Source organism: Grampus griseus (assembly GCF_964374135.1).
Source record: "Grampus griseus genome assembly, chromosome: 21".
NCBI classification, from domain to species: Eukaryota; Metazoa; Chordata; class Mammalia; order Artiodactyla; family Delphinidae; genus Grampus; species Grampus griseus.
Genome location: NC_139015.1, coordinates 34,408,407 through 34,426,775, shown reverse-complemented (window position 1 = coordinate 34,426,775; position 18,369 = coordinate 34,408,407). Strand labels below are relative to the sequence as shown.

Genomic DNA, 18,369 nt, shown 5'->3' with positions numbered 1-18,369 from the left:
ATTGTTTTATTTCTTTTTCAGAGAATTCATCCTTAGTGTATAGAAACACACACTGATTTTTGTATATTGTATTCTAACAGTTTTTTTTTTTCTGTGTGTGAAGTCTTTAGGGTTTTCTATCTTTAAGATTATATCATTTAAGAAAAGAAATAATTTTACTTCTTCCTTTCCAATTTGGATGCTTTTTATTTCTTTTCTTTGCTTGACTGCTCTGGCTAGGATTTCCATTACTGAGCTGAATAGGAGTGGGGAGTATGGAAACCCTTGTTTTGTTCCTGACCTTAGAGGAAAAGCTTTCAACATTTCACCACTGAGTATGATGTTAGCTGTGGGCTTGTCATGTATGGGCTTTATTATGTTGAGGTACTTTTCTATACCCAATTTATTGAGAATTTTTGTCATGAAAGGATAATGAATTTTGTCAAATGCTTTTTCTGTATCTATTGAGATGATCTGTATGATTTTTAACCTTTCAGTCTATTAATGATTATTGATTTGTGTATGCTGAAACACTTTTGCCTCATAGGGATGAGGCACTTGATCATGGTGTATGATCCTTATAATGTACTGCTGAATTCAGTCTGCTAGTATTTTGTTGAGAATTTTTGCATTTATATTCATCAGTGTCTTGTGATTTTCTTGTAGTGTCTTTATCTGGTTTGGGTACCAAGGTAATGCTGGCCTTGTAAAATGAGTTTGGAAGGAGTCCCTCCTCCTCTTGAATTTTTTGGAAGAGTTTGAGAAGGACTGGCATTAATTATTCTTTAAATATTTGAATTCACCAGTGAAACCATCTGGTACTAGGCCTCTCTGTGTTGAGAGGTTTTTGATGTTGATTCAATCTCCTTACACATTATTGGTCTGTTCAGGTTTTCTATTTATTTTTGATTCAGTCTTGATAGGTTATATGTTTCTAAGAATTTATTTCTCTTCTAGGTTGCCCAATTTATTGGCATATAATTGTTCACAGTAGTCTCTTATGATCCTTTGTATTTCTGTGTTATCTGTTGTAATGTCTTCTCTTTTGTTTATAATTTTATTTATTTGAGTCCTCTTTTTGTCTTGGTTAGTCTAGCTAAAGGTTTGTGAATTTTGTTTCAAAAAGCCAACTCTTAGTATTATTAATCTTTTCTATTGTTTTCCTATTTTTCACTTCATTTATTTCTGCTCTTATCTTAGCTCTACTCTTTATTATTTCCTTCTGCTAACTTTGGCTTACTTTGTTCTTCTTCTAGTTCCTTGAGGTGTAATGTTAGATTGTTTGAGATATTCCTATTTTCTTATAGCTATAGTTTGTTCTTAGAACTGCTTTTGCTCTATCCCATACACTTTGGTATGTTGTGTTTTGTTTGTCTCAAGATACTTTTTCATTCCTTTTCAATTTCTTCTTTGATCCATTGGTTGCTCAGAAGTATGTTGTTTAATTTCCATGTGTTTGTGAATTTTCCAGCTTTCCTCCTATTAATGGATATCTAGTTTCATACTTTTGTGGTCTGAAAAGATACTTGATATAATTTTTATCATCTTCAATTTGTTGAGACTTGTTCTGTGCATAACATGATCCTAGAAAATGTTTCATGTGTGCTTAAAAATATATATGTATCATGCTACTGTTTAATGGAATATTCTATATATGTCTGTCAGATCAAATTGATCTATAGTGTTGTTCAAATCCACTATTTCCTTTTTGATTCTCTGTTGGATGATCTATCCATTGGTGAGAGTGGGGTCTCCAAGTAGTATTATACAGCTGACCCTTGAACAACATGAGTTTGAGCTCCATGGGTTCACTTACACATGGATTTTTTTCAATAAATACACTGGAAAATTTTTTGGAGATTTGCAGCAATTTGTAAAAAACTCACAGACAAACCACATGGCTCACAGCCTATCATCACAGAGAAGTGATTTTTTTTTTTAATGTAGCAATGTTTCTAATACTATATTATAAATGACTATAATGCTGTATGCCATAAAAATTTTATAACAAGTTATTCATTAGTGTACAGGCTAGGCTACCATGAAGCAATCTTATTGCTGCTTCTTTGTTATCAATGCATGAATCATTACACCTGTAAATAAATATGAATTTCTTTTCCACATTATCTTTTCATTTTGATGTCTGGCATTATTAATACATGTAACACCTATAGCATTTTGTACCACATAAGACAATATTGATGTAGGTACCGACAGAGGATTCATCTTATAAACAGGTGATAAGCTTAATGATAATTATAAGTTTAACATAAGGAGGAGAAAATACATTTGCTGTACTGCATTTACTGATACCACTAAGTTCATAAACTTACAGTACAGTAAATGTATTTTCTTCTCCTTATGATTTTCTTAATAACATGTTCTTTTCTCTAGCTTACTTTATCGTAAGAATAAAGTATGTAATACATACAACATACAAAATATGTGTTAACTGACTGGTAAGGCTTCAGGTCAACAGTAGGCTATTAGTAGTTAACTTCCGGGGAAGTTAAACATTACGCACAGACTTTCAGCTGTGCGCAGGGGTCGGTGGCCCAGCTCCCACGTTGTTTCAAGAGTCAGCTGAAACACTCTCTCACCTTTTAGCTCTGTTAGTATTTGCTTTATATGTGTAGGTCCTCTGGTGCTGAGTACGTAGTCTCCCTTCCACTTGTCAGCTTTTTATCCATGTATTTCAGGGCTGTGTTACGAAGTGCCTATACCTTAGAACTAGTGTTTTATCCTCTTGGTGGACTGACCCTTTTATCATTATAAAATGTCTGTCTTTGCCTCTAGCAGTTCTGGTCTTAACATACATTTTATTGATATTAATGGAGCCAGTCCACCTGTCTTTCAATTACTGTTAGCCCAGAAGTACTTTTTCCATTCTTTTACTTTCAACTTACTTGTCTCTGAATCTAAAGTGTGTCTTTTGTAGACACAGTTAGATGCTTTTAATCCATTTTTCTAATCTTTCATGTCCAATACCTGGCTTCTCCTAGAGGCAGTTTCTATTGACTGTTATTCATACTATGTATGGGCCATACTTTCCTATTTCTTTGTCTCAAAATTATTTGTTGAAAACTAGAAATCTTAAATAACATAATACAGCCACTCTGTAAATCAGGTTCCTTCCCCTCCCCAGCTTTTGATGTCACTGTTTACTTGCTTCTCCTAAACTAATTCTGTAAAGTCTATATTCTTTGCTGTGTGTGGCCACTGAAGTCTCTGCTCAGTTAGCTCAGCAGTCAACCTATTACTGGACAGAGGTTCCCTAAACACTCTGAATCAGGAAGTAGTCAGCCTGTGCCGTGGGGTTCTGCATGTGCTGAGGCTCCAGGAGGTCGTTCACAAATCTGTTTGAGGCTTCACTTTCTGCTTGTGCAAAATCTCAAAGTCAAGAAGAAGTGAGAACTTAGGGCCTTCCCAAGTTTTTCCTGGGCATGTAGACACAGATTCCCAAATATATTCAGAGCTTACCAAAGCCCCCTTTATGTATCTTATTTCCCAGCTTTTCCTTTTGAGTTTTTTGGTCAGCCTCTTGTTTGTCAGCCTCTTGTTTACCACCATCCCAGGCAGCAGCAGTGTTGAACAACTGCCACATACTCTGGGGAAAAGTTTGCTTTCAGTGAGTGAGTGCAGAGTCAGATCAAAGAAAGACAAGCTATGCAAGTGACGATTTTCCAGGGAACTGCCAGACAAGTCACATACATGTAATGACAATTCCCTGGGAATGGGACTTTGAGGAGAACTCCAAATTGCCCATTCCAGCGGATGCTAGGCTTTCGGTTTTCAAAGCTACCATGACTGTGAGGCTATTGGTTTTCAAGATTACTCTGGAGCGGGGGAGAGGGGAATGGTTAACAGGATAAGTGAAAACAGCACAAAGCTTTCTGTTCTTATGGAAATTCAGCTGGGTTTTATTTTTTTCCTCCAATAAAGTCTTTAGATTGTTACAAGCATTCTGGTTAATATCCAGAGTTCTGAAAATGTTTATTTTGGTCATTTTTTGCTAGTGTTCTCACTGTTTTTTGGAGGAACGGATTTTCAGAAGTACTGTCATTTAGAAATATTTCTCCCTGTGATCTTTAGACCCTAATGAAAGACAATTTTTAATATCAATAATTAACATCCACATCAAAAATTATCTCTTTTCATAAGCTTTATTTACTTAACACAATAAAATATTTAGATGACAACTTTAAACTGGATGAGAAGCTACTAGTTTTTTCCAAATTCTTTTGGAAGATTCATGAGCAGTATGTGTAAAGATCACTCAGTCAAAAATGCTTCTTTAGGACACCAGGAATTTCTATTATAAGGTGTAAATAAAACTTTCATCATTTAATTAACAATTGTTATGTTTTACAACATTTAAAAATAATGGTAAAGTCCCTGGTGTTATTTTAGTTTATAAAATCACACTCATTCTAAATTCAGTTTTATTTCATTTACTTGCTTGTTTGGTATTGCCTTTTGTATACTTTCACAGTGACTAAACATTGCCTATATTAGTATAAAGATATCAATTTGACTCACATGGACTTTGAAACAGCAATTAGGAAAATAGCAATTGGGGGGGAAATGGGTATGTAAAGTCAGACCAACAAAAGATAATTCAAACACTTTGGGTCCTCCACAGTAAGGTAGTGTTCTGGGTGCAATCAACTGGAACAATTTGCCTTGATTTGTCTGACCAATGCAGGGAATAAAGATATGCCTTGATTTGTCTGACCAATGCAGGGAATAAAGATAACCAAAATACATGGCTTTCTATAGGTCAAAGATGCCCAACAACTTCTGGAATACTTGGTTAGTTGAGGCTCTTTAAATCTGCCATTTATTGTCCTCCTCTGACTCACTGGTAATTCTTCTAGGTAAGGTTTAGGAGCAAAAGCAAAGGGTCAGGTCAGTCCATTTTGCGTGTTACTGACATCAGTGTTTAAACACTCCCCATGTTTTTATACCATTTTTATCAGGGAATAAAAATAAAATGGGTCTTCCCTAGTGGCGCAGTGGTTGAGAGTCTGCCTGCCGATGTAGGGAACACGAGTTCGTGCCCCGGTCCGGGAAGATCCCACATGCCGTGGAGCGGCTGGGCCCGTGAGCCATGGCCGCTGAGCCTGCATGTCTGGAGCCTGTGCTCTGCAACGGGAGAGGCCACAACAGTGAGAGGCCCGCGTACCGCAAAAAATAAAATAAAAAATAAATAAAATGAAGTCTTTATCATCAAGAAACAGTCCTTATGAGACCTGCATTTTTTTTCTCCTTGTTATACCAAATTGTATCAATTAATTTGAAAGACTGTTATTCAAACAAATACTGTCCACTGAACAAAGTGAACTTTAATCACTGATTTTGTATCTCAACAATTCATAGGTATCAAAGATACAGTATCATGGTTCTATCCTCTTCTTCCTATTCTATTCTGTTTTCTTTTGAAATTGAATCATGACTTTGGAAAATAGTAGGCCTGCTCTGAAACAAACGCTGGCAGTTGCATGCCAAGGCAGCGTTTTCATAGAACTTTCTTATATTCTGAATTCCTTCCCATTAAATGAATAAAGCATAGAGATTTGAAAAGGCCTCCTTATGCATTAAGAGGCACACAAATTATCCTTTGAAATCAATGCAACATTTCCAATCAAATCTGAGACGCTCAATAAGTATAAATCTGTAGATCATTATCTTTAAAATCAGGAGGCATTTTTAACCAAATATAAAATGGAAAAGCCACAAAAAGAATTCTATTTGAAATCCCAAAATACCAGGTAGGCCCAAATCTTGACTACTTAGCCAATTAAGGTACCATTATTAATGAGACAAAACATTAATCAAAAAGTTAAAAAAAAAAAAACCAAAACTGGGGGTTCACATTCCCAAACAAATTTAAGGCTATTCTCCCAACATCATTATACTGCCATTAACAAATATATTTTCTTACAAAAGAAAGAGTTTTTTTTATCCATTTGTTTCCTTTTAGAGAGAAATTCTTTGATGAATTTATCATGTCTGAAAAACGTAACTCGGACACGTTTCACATTTAGAACGTTAGGTAAAAAGATCATCCTCAACATAACCCTACTATGTTTGGGAGAGGGAATAGAAGGTTTCATACACTAAGGGGCAAGAATCTGGAAGAGACAAGTTCTGTAAACTTCTGTAAAGGACCAGATAAGAAATATTTTAGGCTTCACAGGCCATAAGGTCCCTGTGACTACTGAACATCGTCATTTTAGTTTGCAAATGTGTGTGGCCGTGTTCCAATAAAAGTTGGGAAAATCAGCGCGACCATGCTTGTGGGTCACACTTTGCCGGCCCAGTCTATGAGAAAAGGAAAAGGAGCGGCACTGGTACTGAGGACAAACCACAAGTGGGCATGCAAGCAGATTAGGCGTCCTGATGTATTCTGTGCCTTAATTTCAGGTTTTCCCTTTGTTAAAGTTGTGGCATTTTTTTCCCACCCCAGCAGATAATCAACTCCCAACTTTAGTGGTAACTGACAGCAAAGGAGGAAAGTTAAGAAGAAGAGTTTCATTCTTAACAATGTCACTTAGACACCACACAAACTATAATCTAAAGCTTAGCATAAGTGTGACCAAGTCTTTGCTTTGAGCATGCTTCCCTGACAACTAGGAGAATGGAACCTTCTACCAAGCTCCAGCCAAGACCTGACCCACACTCAGCCCTAAGGGGAAGCTGCTGATTGGGTGGCTATCTCAATTGCACATTCACCAGGAAGCAGCCCACAGCATATACTCTGATGGAAAGGTTGAAGAATGAGCAAAATAATCCTAACACTTTTCATTTTTAATAGCGTAAAGTCTGGAAACTTTGTGGAAAACATGCTTTCAGAGAAACTAAAAGCTCTCATGATCCATTGGTAAAATCTGGCTTCATAAATCTTGAAATATTAAAACACAGCAGGCATACCCTCCCACATGACAACTCCACCTCCTGCAACATGTTACAGTAAGTGCTGAAAAAGCATACTACTGATCTGGTAATTACTTTACTTCTGGAGCTCTGCTAAAAGCTCCTATTTTGCTTTTGTTTTGTATGCATCTCTATCAAATAAGCTTAATTGTGTTCTGCTGCCCTCAGGTGTCCATTTTTTAAATTATACATGAATACATGATTAGTTGGCAAAGCAGGATCCTTTGTAAATTTCCAAACCAGGAAACTATAGCTATAATATTCAAAGTATTCTTTAATAAACCCTAAACACAAGGCTAATGTAAGTGTTAAAAGTTCAACTTTTAGATATATTTGAAGTATTACTGGGATTTTTCCTACCACTTGTGTAACACATTGCCATTGAAAAAGGAGCCAGAAATGGCATAAAGAAAAAATAGATATATGGTAACTGAAAATAATGTTACAACACAGTGCTTCTCAAAGTGTGGTTCAGGGATCCTGTTCAGGGTGTCCATGAGGTCAAACCTATTTTCATAATAATAATAAAAACGTTTTTCAGTCTCTCACAAGTTACAGTGGAGTTTTCTAGAAGCTACATGACTTGTGATATACTGCAAAAGACAAAATGCAGAAGCAGAGAATCTAGCAGTCTACTATTAAACCAAATATGAAAGAGACTGGCAAAAAATTTTAAATGCTATTCTTTTCACTAAATTTTGTTTAAGTATAATTATTGTTCATAAAAAATATGTTATTCATTTAATTGGCTTCTTAATACTATTTTCTTTTTTTGCGGTACTCGGGCCTCTCACTGTTGTGGCCTCTCCCGTTGCAGAGCACAGGCTCCGGACACGCAGGCTCAGCGGCCATGGCTCACAGGGCCAGCCGCTGCGCAGCATGTGGGATCTTCCCAAACCGGGGCATGAACCTGTGTCCCCTGCATCAGCAGGCGGACTCTCAACCACGGCGCCACCAGGGAAGCCCTCATTAATACTATTTTAAATGATTTAATAAAATGTTTAAATTATCCATTTTAGTTTCTAATATGGTAAATCAGATATAAGTAAAAGCTTTTTGGTGGTCCTCAAAATATTTTAAGAGTATAAAGGAATCCTGAGAACATTGAGAAGTATTTAGTAGCATCTTCTATCACTGCTTCATAGAAAGTAGTTTCTCTAAAATTTGAGAAGATAAAGGAAAGACTGCCCTCATTATCAAATTACAAAGACTAATCTCTACTTCTAACTTGATTGTCTAGACAGGCATTAAAGAAAATAATGGTATTAGAGGTCAGAGGTTTCAGTCACCTTCCTCATCCTCATTTCCCCCTCCTTCCCCAAACTATTTGCAGGAAGAAAGAGCAAAACCTGACTTAACAGAGTTTCATCTGCTTTCCTTTATCACCATCTACAAATGAGCAGTGCAAATGTGAGAAGCTCATAATGGTAAGAAAGAGAAGGGATGAAGTTTCTGAATAATGTATCAATGAGATAATCCGAGGCCCCTAAATGAGCCCCACTGACTCAACTGATAAAAGCTATCCTTGTTGTATTTTATAAGTATGAACTGATTCTAAGAAAAGTAAAACTACCAAAAAAAAAAAAAAAAGGTGAAAAAAGAAAGAGAAGGGGGTAAGGGCAGGGAGAAAGGAATGGAGGAAAGAAAAAAAGTAAAGGAAGGCTTTCATTTTGAGGAGTCCTGGAAGCCAAGAAAATCCACCAGTGCATGATTAATTCTGACATGCTTAAATAAGGATTCCTATTAAAATCTCAGCAGTTGCCAATTTGACAGTGATGAGAGTCTGGTGGAGTCACTGTGGCTGGGGAGCCCCCACGAGGTGAAAGAAAGACTCCACATCAGGGAGGTGGAAAAGAGGACTCCAAGGGAAGGAGGCTTATGGAAATAAATACCACCCACAGCTGGAAATCAGATAGAAAAAGAATTCAGAGCCAGGGCTGGCTCTCCTGGAAGAGGACACTGAGGAAATGGGGTAGCATGGACTCGAAGAGGAGTCCACAGAGAAGACAGCTCTGCAGGAGAGAGGGACAGCAGAAGCAAAACGCACTCACAGCGGATGCCAGTTACAATGATGACGGCCGCAGAAACCCACAGAGAATCCCTGAGTTATTAAACCCACAGAGAATCCCTTAGTTATTAAATAATCCCTAGCAACCTCATGGAGATCTGTGCTGCTTTTAAGGGTGGAAATAGAAGATAGCACAATATGAAAAGTAAAAGCATTAAAAGTCTTTAATCACAATTCTTACAACAGGCATTTTCCACTTCTGATAATAAACCAAATATTTTACCCACCATTCAAAATTCTAGGATCCTAGAAAGCCAATCTACGAATTAGAAACTCACAATTATCAATGCAGTTTACAGATTGAAAAATAATGAATTCCTATGACCTATCTCAAACTGAACTACACACTACACACACCTTCTTAACATTATTCTGTTACAAAACCTATACTTTATTCCTTGACTTCTTTCTTCCCCCTACCAGTATGGTATACTTGCCTTGGTTTTACCCCTTATCCAACCTATAACCCAACACCAAAAAGAGCCAGTAAGGTCCTGCCTCACACAACAAAGCCAGACTACTGAAGATGATGCATGCCAAGTATCCCAAGGACAGAGCATCTGCAGGATGCCCAGCCCGAGACAGGAAGCCACCACTCCAGAGAAACCACACCCTACACACTACACCCCATGCACAGGGTGGGCTGGCTCTGTCAATGCTAGAAAGCGGAGACACACCTCAGATAAAACTGCTGCTAAAAATCCCAGGCCTCAGTGTTAAAGGGTAGATTCTGTCACAAAATCTTGACTTAAAATAATGCCCTGGCTACTGCCTCTGACCATGGCCTGACCTGGGCAGCACCATCTTGTGGATCTCTTCCAACTTTTAGCTGTGACACTGGCCAACTACTGTGCCCCTATCCACCCCAGTCTCTGCTGCAACTCAGTTCTATTTCTAAAACTTCCTCCCATCTCAGGATCCAGTCCTGGTAAGAAGCTCCTGACTACTGTCTTGGCCCTGCTACCTGTCTTCAGCCTCAGCCTCAGATTCAGGAGGCTGAAGCTCGACTAGGACTGAAGTACAAGAGAGCTACTTTTAGTTAACAGAGCACATCTGAAGATAAGTCCAGAAAAGGAACAGGTTTGAGTTTATTCTAAAATGATAAATCATTTTATTCATGCCTTTCCAATAAAATACAAGGCTTTAAAAAAAAGTTTCAACTCTTTCCTTGTTGATAGTTACAATATTCAATACACCTTAGTTCCAACATAGCAAGAGAAAAATAAACCTTAGGGTTTGTTTTGATAGATATTGATCTGTATGTGCAAAAGTCTAACTTACATATAGATTTCAGATATGAAGAGGCATTTTAAAAATAAGAGATCACTTAGCAAATGTGACCACAATTATAAAATACTTATTTAATCTGAGTAAACCACTTGCAGAAAAGTAAAAGCAAGTCCATACTACTGCTAAAATAATGATAACTAATGATAAATCATTCGTATTTTTTAAAGTAAGTTCAGAAGGGAATCACCATTCTTAGCTCCAGTAAAATGACTAAAACATCTGAGCCCACTTAGTGAAGGGTGTGTAATTAAGAGAACCCCAGTGCTTTTCCACCACAGCACCTTAGTTACCTACCACCACCTCTGCAGTTAACCTAAGGGAGGTTAGCCTCACCAGCCCTACCAGAGTGAGATATGGCCTCTGATCCTTACCCAGATGGCAGGGAACTTGGAATGGAGTGTACATGCTACAAGTGTTTCTTTTTTTTTTTTTTTTTCGGTTTGCGGGCCTCTCACTGTTGTGGCCTCTCCCGTTGCGGAGCACAGGCTCCGGACACGCAGGCTCAGCGGCCATGGCTCACAGGCCCAGCCGCTCCGCGGCATGTGGGATCTTCCCAGACAGGGGCACAAACCCGCGTCCCCTGCATCGGCAGGCGGACTCTCAACCACTGCACCACCAGGGAAGCCCTACAAGTGTTTCTTTAACGACAGAATAAATTAGAAAAAAGGAAGCTAGAAAGATATTCCAACATATGACACTGTATTAGACTCACTATATTAGTATACCTTCTACCATTCTATTACTAAGATTAGCAGGAAGAACAAAGGCCCATTCCAGTGCATTTTCAACACATCATTCCTAAGCACAGGAAGATTCACAAAGAACAGCTGTAAGAAGTGAACCTCCCAGGTTATACCTCCCCCACTGAAAGCATGAGGAAGGGATGAGCTTGTCTCAGCACTTCTTAGAAATGTCATGCTGTTGTACTGCTATTATGACACAATGGTAGGGAAGAAAAGGGAAGTGGTTTATTGGTTCATTTCCCAAGAGGATTACTCTGGCTTTGGACTAAGTAATGAGAGGGGATGACCTAGGCAGCACAGCATAAGGAGAAGGTGAAAAGGGGAAGATGCTAGAAATAATTCACTGTATACTCTTCATGAATGATTCACTTTCAATAAGTCAGACACTGTAACATAATTCAGGCAATCATAATGCAAGAGAAGTTATATCCAGAATTATGAATTAAAAACTTACCACCTAGAAGGAAAATTTATTTTTTAAATGAATCCAGAGGAGGAAAAGAAGAGAAACACATTTTCACACAGTTAGTTTTTATGATAGCTAGTATACTTTCAACAGACTTGAAACAGCATGCACTGTATATAAGAATAAAAAAGTCTAATATACAAAACTTAAACAACAGACAATCTGAAGTATGCAGCACACATTTTTAAAAACAAACCTAAGAACTAATAATCAATAACAACATGATTTTGAAGGCGATACAGAGAGATTTACTTGCATTCATAATTTTCTCCCTCATATGTAATTCTGCCACTGTAGCCAGTTGTTATTATGTACGATTGGCATAAATCAAGATAATATTAAACTGTTCATTTATATAAACTGTCTCTTATATCCTAGTTGCCAAAAAGAAGTGCGACGCATCATTTAATCTCCTTTCAATTCCTCAAGTGTGGAAGACAAAAGCAAATCCAAGATCTGTGGTTCTGAACCTGTGTACAAGAGGCCCTGGGGTGCCCATGGCTTGTCTGGACATCAAGCATGCGGAGTTATCTGAATAAATAACAAACTTCACACCTTTACTTACTGCTATACTTCAAATTATTGTGATTAATAAGACACATGCTTATTTGAAAGTATTATTAAAGCAATATTAGCTTTTTAAAAAGCAATCCAGCTTTTAATAGAAATAAATCCCCACAAATCTAGCAACTTCCATAGAAGTACTATGACATCCCTAACCTTTAAATAAGAATCGAACTATTACTGGATTCTCTTTTTCATTATTATACATTTTCTCAGTCAAAAGAGAGTAAATGCACAACTATCATATGTGGATGGGACCTCAAGATATCCAATGTGAAGAAGATTCCTCATGCTGGGACGCATTGGCTTGGATTAATGTTTGTATGTGGACAAGCATAATCAAAAGTGTTTCCTTCAGCTGATAGTTAGGTTAAGAAATTGAGTGGGAGGAAAAGAAGGGGACAGAGTTGCAGCTGTTATCACAAGATGAACAGAAAAGAAAGCAATGAAAACGTGCTTCACTGTTAACAGGAAAACAGAGGTTAGGACAGTACACTGATTGGTCATCCCCATATCAAGTTGAATGAATATTAGACTCATTTCAAGGCTCACACTGTGGGAATCCCAGTACCTTCATTTCCACAAGACATATTATCCACGAATGTCCCCTGAGAACATCTACATTTTCAGTCTATATAATCTCAGGACACAAGTTACATATGCCTACAAGTCACTAACGTGTTCTAAATTCACCTCCTGCAAACTGCAGAAGGAATTTCCTAGTTGAGTATTGTGAGATTTGTGAAGACGATGTTGAAATTATGATTCTATCACTGTATCTTCTCCTTCACTTTCTTGACAGTAGAACCGTTCTTCCCCCCCTCAGTCCATCTTAATGACCCCATACAGCTCCATTTTGCCTCTCTTAAAGAGGAGCACCATGTTTAAAATAAGGTGTGACCTTTTGGAATAGTAGTAGAACAAATTAGGACCAATATCTAAGTTTTAGTTCTTTTAATGTGGTTTCTTAATTGGAAGATAAATCATATATCAAATCAAGGGATGATCTAGACTCTTTAATTATAAGAAACATGATTTTCTCTTCAAAATAAATGGACCTGGGACTATGAAATAATTTTTGTGCTAAGTACATGTTGATCTATATTTAACTAAAACATTTTCTCTAATATGAACAGTTCAAGTAAATGCTAAAATTCCACTTCTATGAAAGGTGAAAGTTTACATGTAATTCTAAATTCTATAAGTTCATCCTATACTTTAAATAGAAGATGAGACAGTAGATTACCTTGATATTTCAACTAGCAAGAGACCAGGTAAGTTGAGGAGTGTAAAGAAGTCTGAGTTTTAAGACTTACTACTATATTTAGTGAAAACATAGTTGACACTTTCAGATCTAACTTATATCCTCTTTCCACTATTCTATATCAACCCTAGTAGCTAACCAAAAAACAAAACAAAAACAAAAAACATAAGTAAAAGCTCTGTCTCTGCCACCTAGTGGAGAAAGAAGATACAAGAACACACATTACAGCTAGAACAACTCCAGACGTGTAGGCATACGGAATTCACTTAAAATTATGTTCAGTGCTAGCATGTAGAATAAGTTATTTCTTTTTCCAAAGGTTTATGTTTACCTACCTGCCATGTAGAGAATGAGGTAAAGGGAGGCAGAGGATAAACACAAAAGCAAAGATAAGCCCAAAATATTTTGGAGCTCTGTAAGACAGCTCTTCACACACCTACACTTACATGGCCATGGAGATCTGTGTTAAGAAGCATCATTGCACAGGTGAGGCAATGGACTCCATCTAACAAAAGAGACAAGGACAGAAAGCATTAATTCACTATTTCCTATTGGACTCCTCAGTATCATTAAAATAGCATACCTATGCTTAATTAAGAACCTATGAAAACGCAATACTGTGGCTAGGCAAAATTAATCATATTCATTTGGGGAAACACAAAATAGATGAAGAAAAAGTTATTAAAATGATCTCAATGCACAGATTTGGACTCTACTGGTGATGAAGTAAATTATTCCTACCTCTGGAGGACAATTCGATAGTATATATCTAAAACTTTGAAACAGTGTCCTTTGACACAGCAAACCTACTTCTAGGGCTTTATACTAATGAAATAAGGAGCTACCCCAAACACAAGGATACCTAAAGAAAGACTGCTTACAATGGGGAATGAGTAAATATAACCCACCTAAAACACAATTCTGTTATGTTGAAGTCATTAAAAATGTGGTCCAAGTATACATGTTGAAATGGAAAGATATTTTACAATAAAGTATTACATGAAAAACACACTATATGCAGTATGATTCTATTTAAATATAATATATCTAGAATGATATATAATGTAATATTAAGAGATTATTATCTCTTGATAGTAAAATTATAATTTTTATCTTTTTTATTTAAAGTTTCTCAATTTTCTATAAGATATACAAATGAAAATAAATTATTTAATACTGCTACTTTTTTATTTTCTGGGAAGAAAGTGAATTAGGAAAGAAGCAAAAGTTAAAGAAAACCAAGATTTGCATCTTCCAATGTTTACTCTTTGGGTATTAGTTCTCTGGCTAAAAATATATAGACAGAAATAGTTATCCTTTTTCTTGCCATGCTTTAAAGGTAACATTTAGGTTGACTGGTCCAGGATGCTATGGATCAGACAAAAGTGAAATACTGAAATAATCACTGAAGATTTAAAATTAATATTTAGGGGAAAAACGTTACCCAAACCAGCAAAGTCATTTCACACTTATATGGAAACATCACTTTCTCTTCTTACTTTACAAAGGAAAAGAAAAAGCACTAAGAGTTAAGCTTCTTACTTCCAAACCTTAGGATTAGTTCTCCTTATTCTCTCCCTGCAATTCTCAATCCAAGTAAAGTAGACAATAGCAGTTGCAGATGCAGAAAAATCTTATTAATTTATACTAAATGTACAAAAAAGCTTGTCCCACTACTGAATTCATGAATTAAAGATAGCTTATCTTCCAAACTATGCCTCTGAGTAGGTGATTTCTCTAAGTGGACTATCTCTAAGTAGATGCTACTAAATGCTTAAAAGTGTATGTATTCCAGTATTCTAAATACATATAAAACAAATTCTTGAATGTATTTCTAAAACTCAGCAGCTAACTCTCAAATATCCTTATCAACAGCCAATTGAGTACACAAATCCATAGCCCTTGTTTCACTTAGTAATGTCAGTGTCTTCTTAGATTTGAAGAAGGTTCTAATAAAAACAATCCACTTCTATACCTTTCATTCTCCAGTCAAGGCCGACAGTGATACAGACAGTGAATAAATGGTCTACATATAGTCAAAGGAATAAAGACAGTTCCTATTTTTATGGATAGGAATGTGACTTTAACAATCAGTTAATTTAGCTACAGCCTTCAGGGCAGAGGCAGCAGGAGCAATCACTTTAGTCAATATAAAGTACACTGACACAATGTTAATTGGCAATACGGAAGCTAAGAGATAATTATAATTTCTAGTGCATCTAGTCTCAGTGATTTATTCCAGAACTTGTAAGTTTATGAAAGATACTCCAATTGTAAGTGAAAATGCTTGACTTCAAACCCTGAAAACTTTGCTTTATTATAAGAATTGAAACGGAGAAATGACCTATCTTCATAAGGTATATCAAAAATTAAATAGTTTAAAGTTGCTTTTTAAAATAGTAAATACAAATATAGACCATTAAAATCATAAACCAGAGTCAGTGGTCAGTGCTGTAATAATGAATGTCCAAAAAAAGCACCAGAGACACACCACAAACTCCAGTGAGATTTGCAAATGTTTCCAAAACTAACCATAAAACTATACATGCCCTTCATCAAGAAGCTTAGAGATCAGGTGTATAGGAAGGAGAAAGAAGAAAACTAGCATTTCACTTATTACAATGTACACTGACATAAAATCTCAGTGACAAACCATGAGCAATTTAAAGAAAGTATACTGTCATACTATGGAACTGGAAAATGGAGTAAAAGTAACTAAAACAAGAGTAAAGAATATCATGCAGTCATTAAACATCATGGCTTTTAAAGAATATTTGATAACATGAGAAAATGCTCATAATGAAAGGGAAAGACAGTAGGAAACAAAACTCTGTAATGATTCCAATTTGACATAAAATATTGTACAAATAGACTAGAAGGAAGTAAATCAAACTGTTAGTAACAGTTATCTCTAGGTAATTAGAGATAACTAGGTGATTTTCATTTTCTTCTGCATAAGTTTCCATATTTTCCATAATAAAATGTAACCTTCACACACTGAGGAAAATAGCCCTTGTTATAAGAAAGAAATTCAAGCATTTCCATCAGATTACCTTGTGAAGCAATGGTATCTGGGTTACAATAAAAATATCTATTGGAGAAGTGTACTAAAATTCTCTCTCGTTCTTGGGTTTCTCCCACAAGAGAAAATGCTTTAAAGAAATACCTAAAAAAGAATTAAGGGGGAAAAGGTGAATTTTTAGAAAATGTTACCATACTCTCTATGTTTGATAGTTAAAAGTTAATTCATTTAAACATAAGAAATTAACAATACAAAGTAAGATATTCTATATTTTTAAAAAATCACTTACTAGATGGCCATTCAATATAAATTTATATTGATGTTTATATTATAGGAACTGTCAATATAAAAGATGACAGAGCAATAACATGGTGGCCAATACATCAAAAAAAGCCTTGGGAAGGTGGATGATTTCCACATATGTTAAGTGTCAAGTAGCCATTTTAAAAGATCAGTCAGATAAAAACTAAAGAACACAAGTCTGGATGCATAACCATGTAGGCTATGTTTTAAACTTTTTTTTTTTTTTTTTAATTTTTTGGCCATGCCACGCGGCATGTGGATCTTAGTTCCCCAACCAGGGATCAAACCCACGCCCCCTGCACTGGCAGTGCGGAGTCTTAACCACTGAACCGCCAGGGAAGTCCCCTGTAGACTATGTTTTAAAGCTTGACAAAGATCACAGGTTTTTGTCATTTTGTTACTTGACTGTAATCACCACCGACCCACTATTAAAATTACAATTATATTGTCTTATGCACAGTAGATTTCTTTTTTATTATTATTCAAACAGAAAGTTGCAAAAATTATAATGATCCTCATCAGTTCACTCAGTCCCATGTTATTTTTTTTTTCATCTTGAACTTTTGTTAGCACTTGTAGGAATTCATCAGTTTTCCATTAGCACAGTAGATTTCTGTTAATTTTATTTTGCCTATTATCACCACCATATATTATTAACTTGCTACATGAGGAAGAAATTGGAAAATAAAACCCTAATTTATTTCTTAAATTAGGAATACCAATCTAGATCAGAGTCACTGAGAGTACTGTCTATTATAGATGTATCCAGGACCCTCACTTGACAAAGTAGATGCATTTACCTAAACATGAGATGGGAAGGAAAAAATCATTTAAAATGCCCTAAGAAATCTTACTTTTGAAAGAAACATACAATAAAACATATTTCAATGATGAAAGTGTTGCTGTCTTCCTTATCTGTAGTTAATCTAAATTATGTTGATCTAACTTTAATTTTTCTTAACTTTTTTTTATAAACCATATGAGAGAGTAAAGCAAAAATACAGATCCCTCCCCCACCCTTACCTGTTTTCATTGACAAACCTATGAGTACCCTTGATTCACGCAAAGAGCCAGAGACTAACTCACTGCTGTGCATTCTAACGGAACATCCTCCCTTCACCTCCCAGGCCTCAGTTTCCTGATTTGTAACACTAGAGCATTACACAAGATGATCTCAGAATTCCTCCAGGCTGTGACACGTTATAAAGTTTATAAGATTAAATGCTTACTGGGTTTTACCTTCAGCTGCACTTAGAAATTTATACTATGGTATCATGTGAGACATGAGGGTCAGTGTGTTTCCAACACCTTCACTTGAACAGATCAGCAAAAAGTGCTACTGTCTGAAACAGTTTTACAGATACTTTCTGCTGATTATTATGTTGATATTCATTTTTATCCCATTCATTAGTTAATTCCAAAGTACTGTCTTAAAGGGCTATTTGGCTATTGTAAAAAATGATTAGGGAAAATCTAATTCTACAGTCTGTAAACTGTGCCTTTTTAAGGCATTCAAAAACCAGATTCCCACAGATTCCATTTCTCCAAGACTTACTTTGCCACCATTCTTTACTAGGTCATCTATTTGGTGCAGGATATGAATTCATGTGTGATTTCATAAAAACAATATATTTTTCCCACTTTCCACCATGTTTAATATCTGTAATACAATCTGAGCTAAGATCACAAAGTAACTGTGGGTTTAAAAAACTAAAAATCAGATTTTATCTTCAG

General features: G+C 36.1%; 1 protein-coding gene across 9 annotated transcripts in view; it reads right to left on the bottom strand.

The window, feature by feature from the left end:
• PSD3 (pleckstrin and Sec7 domain containing 3) overlaps window positions 1-18,369 on the bottom strand; it is a gene marked incomplete at both ends in the record, with an annotated part of 558,422 nt that overhangs the window by 280,918 nt on the left and 259,135 nt on the right. For 8 of the 9 annotated variants that reach the window (XM_082680187.1, XM_082680189.1, XM_082680194.1 and 5 more), the window contains 2 exons: window positions 13,757-13,815; window positions 16,364-16,476. In XM_082680187.1, coding sequence (XP_082536313.1) covers window positions 13,757-13,815; window positions 16,364-16,476 — 172 coding nt within the window. Of the gene's footprint in view, window positions 1-13,753; window positions 13,816-16,363; window positions 16,477-18,369 lie in introns of all 9 variants that reach the window. The other variant, XM_082680192.1, reaches the window with a different exon arrangement.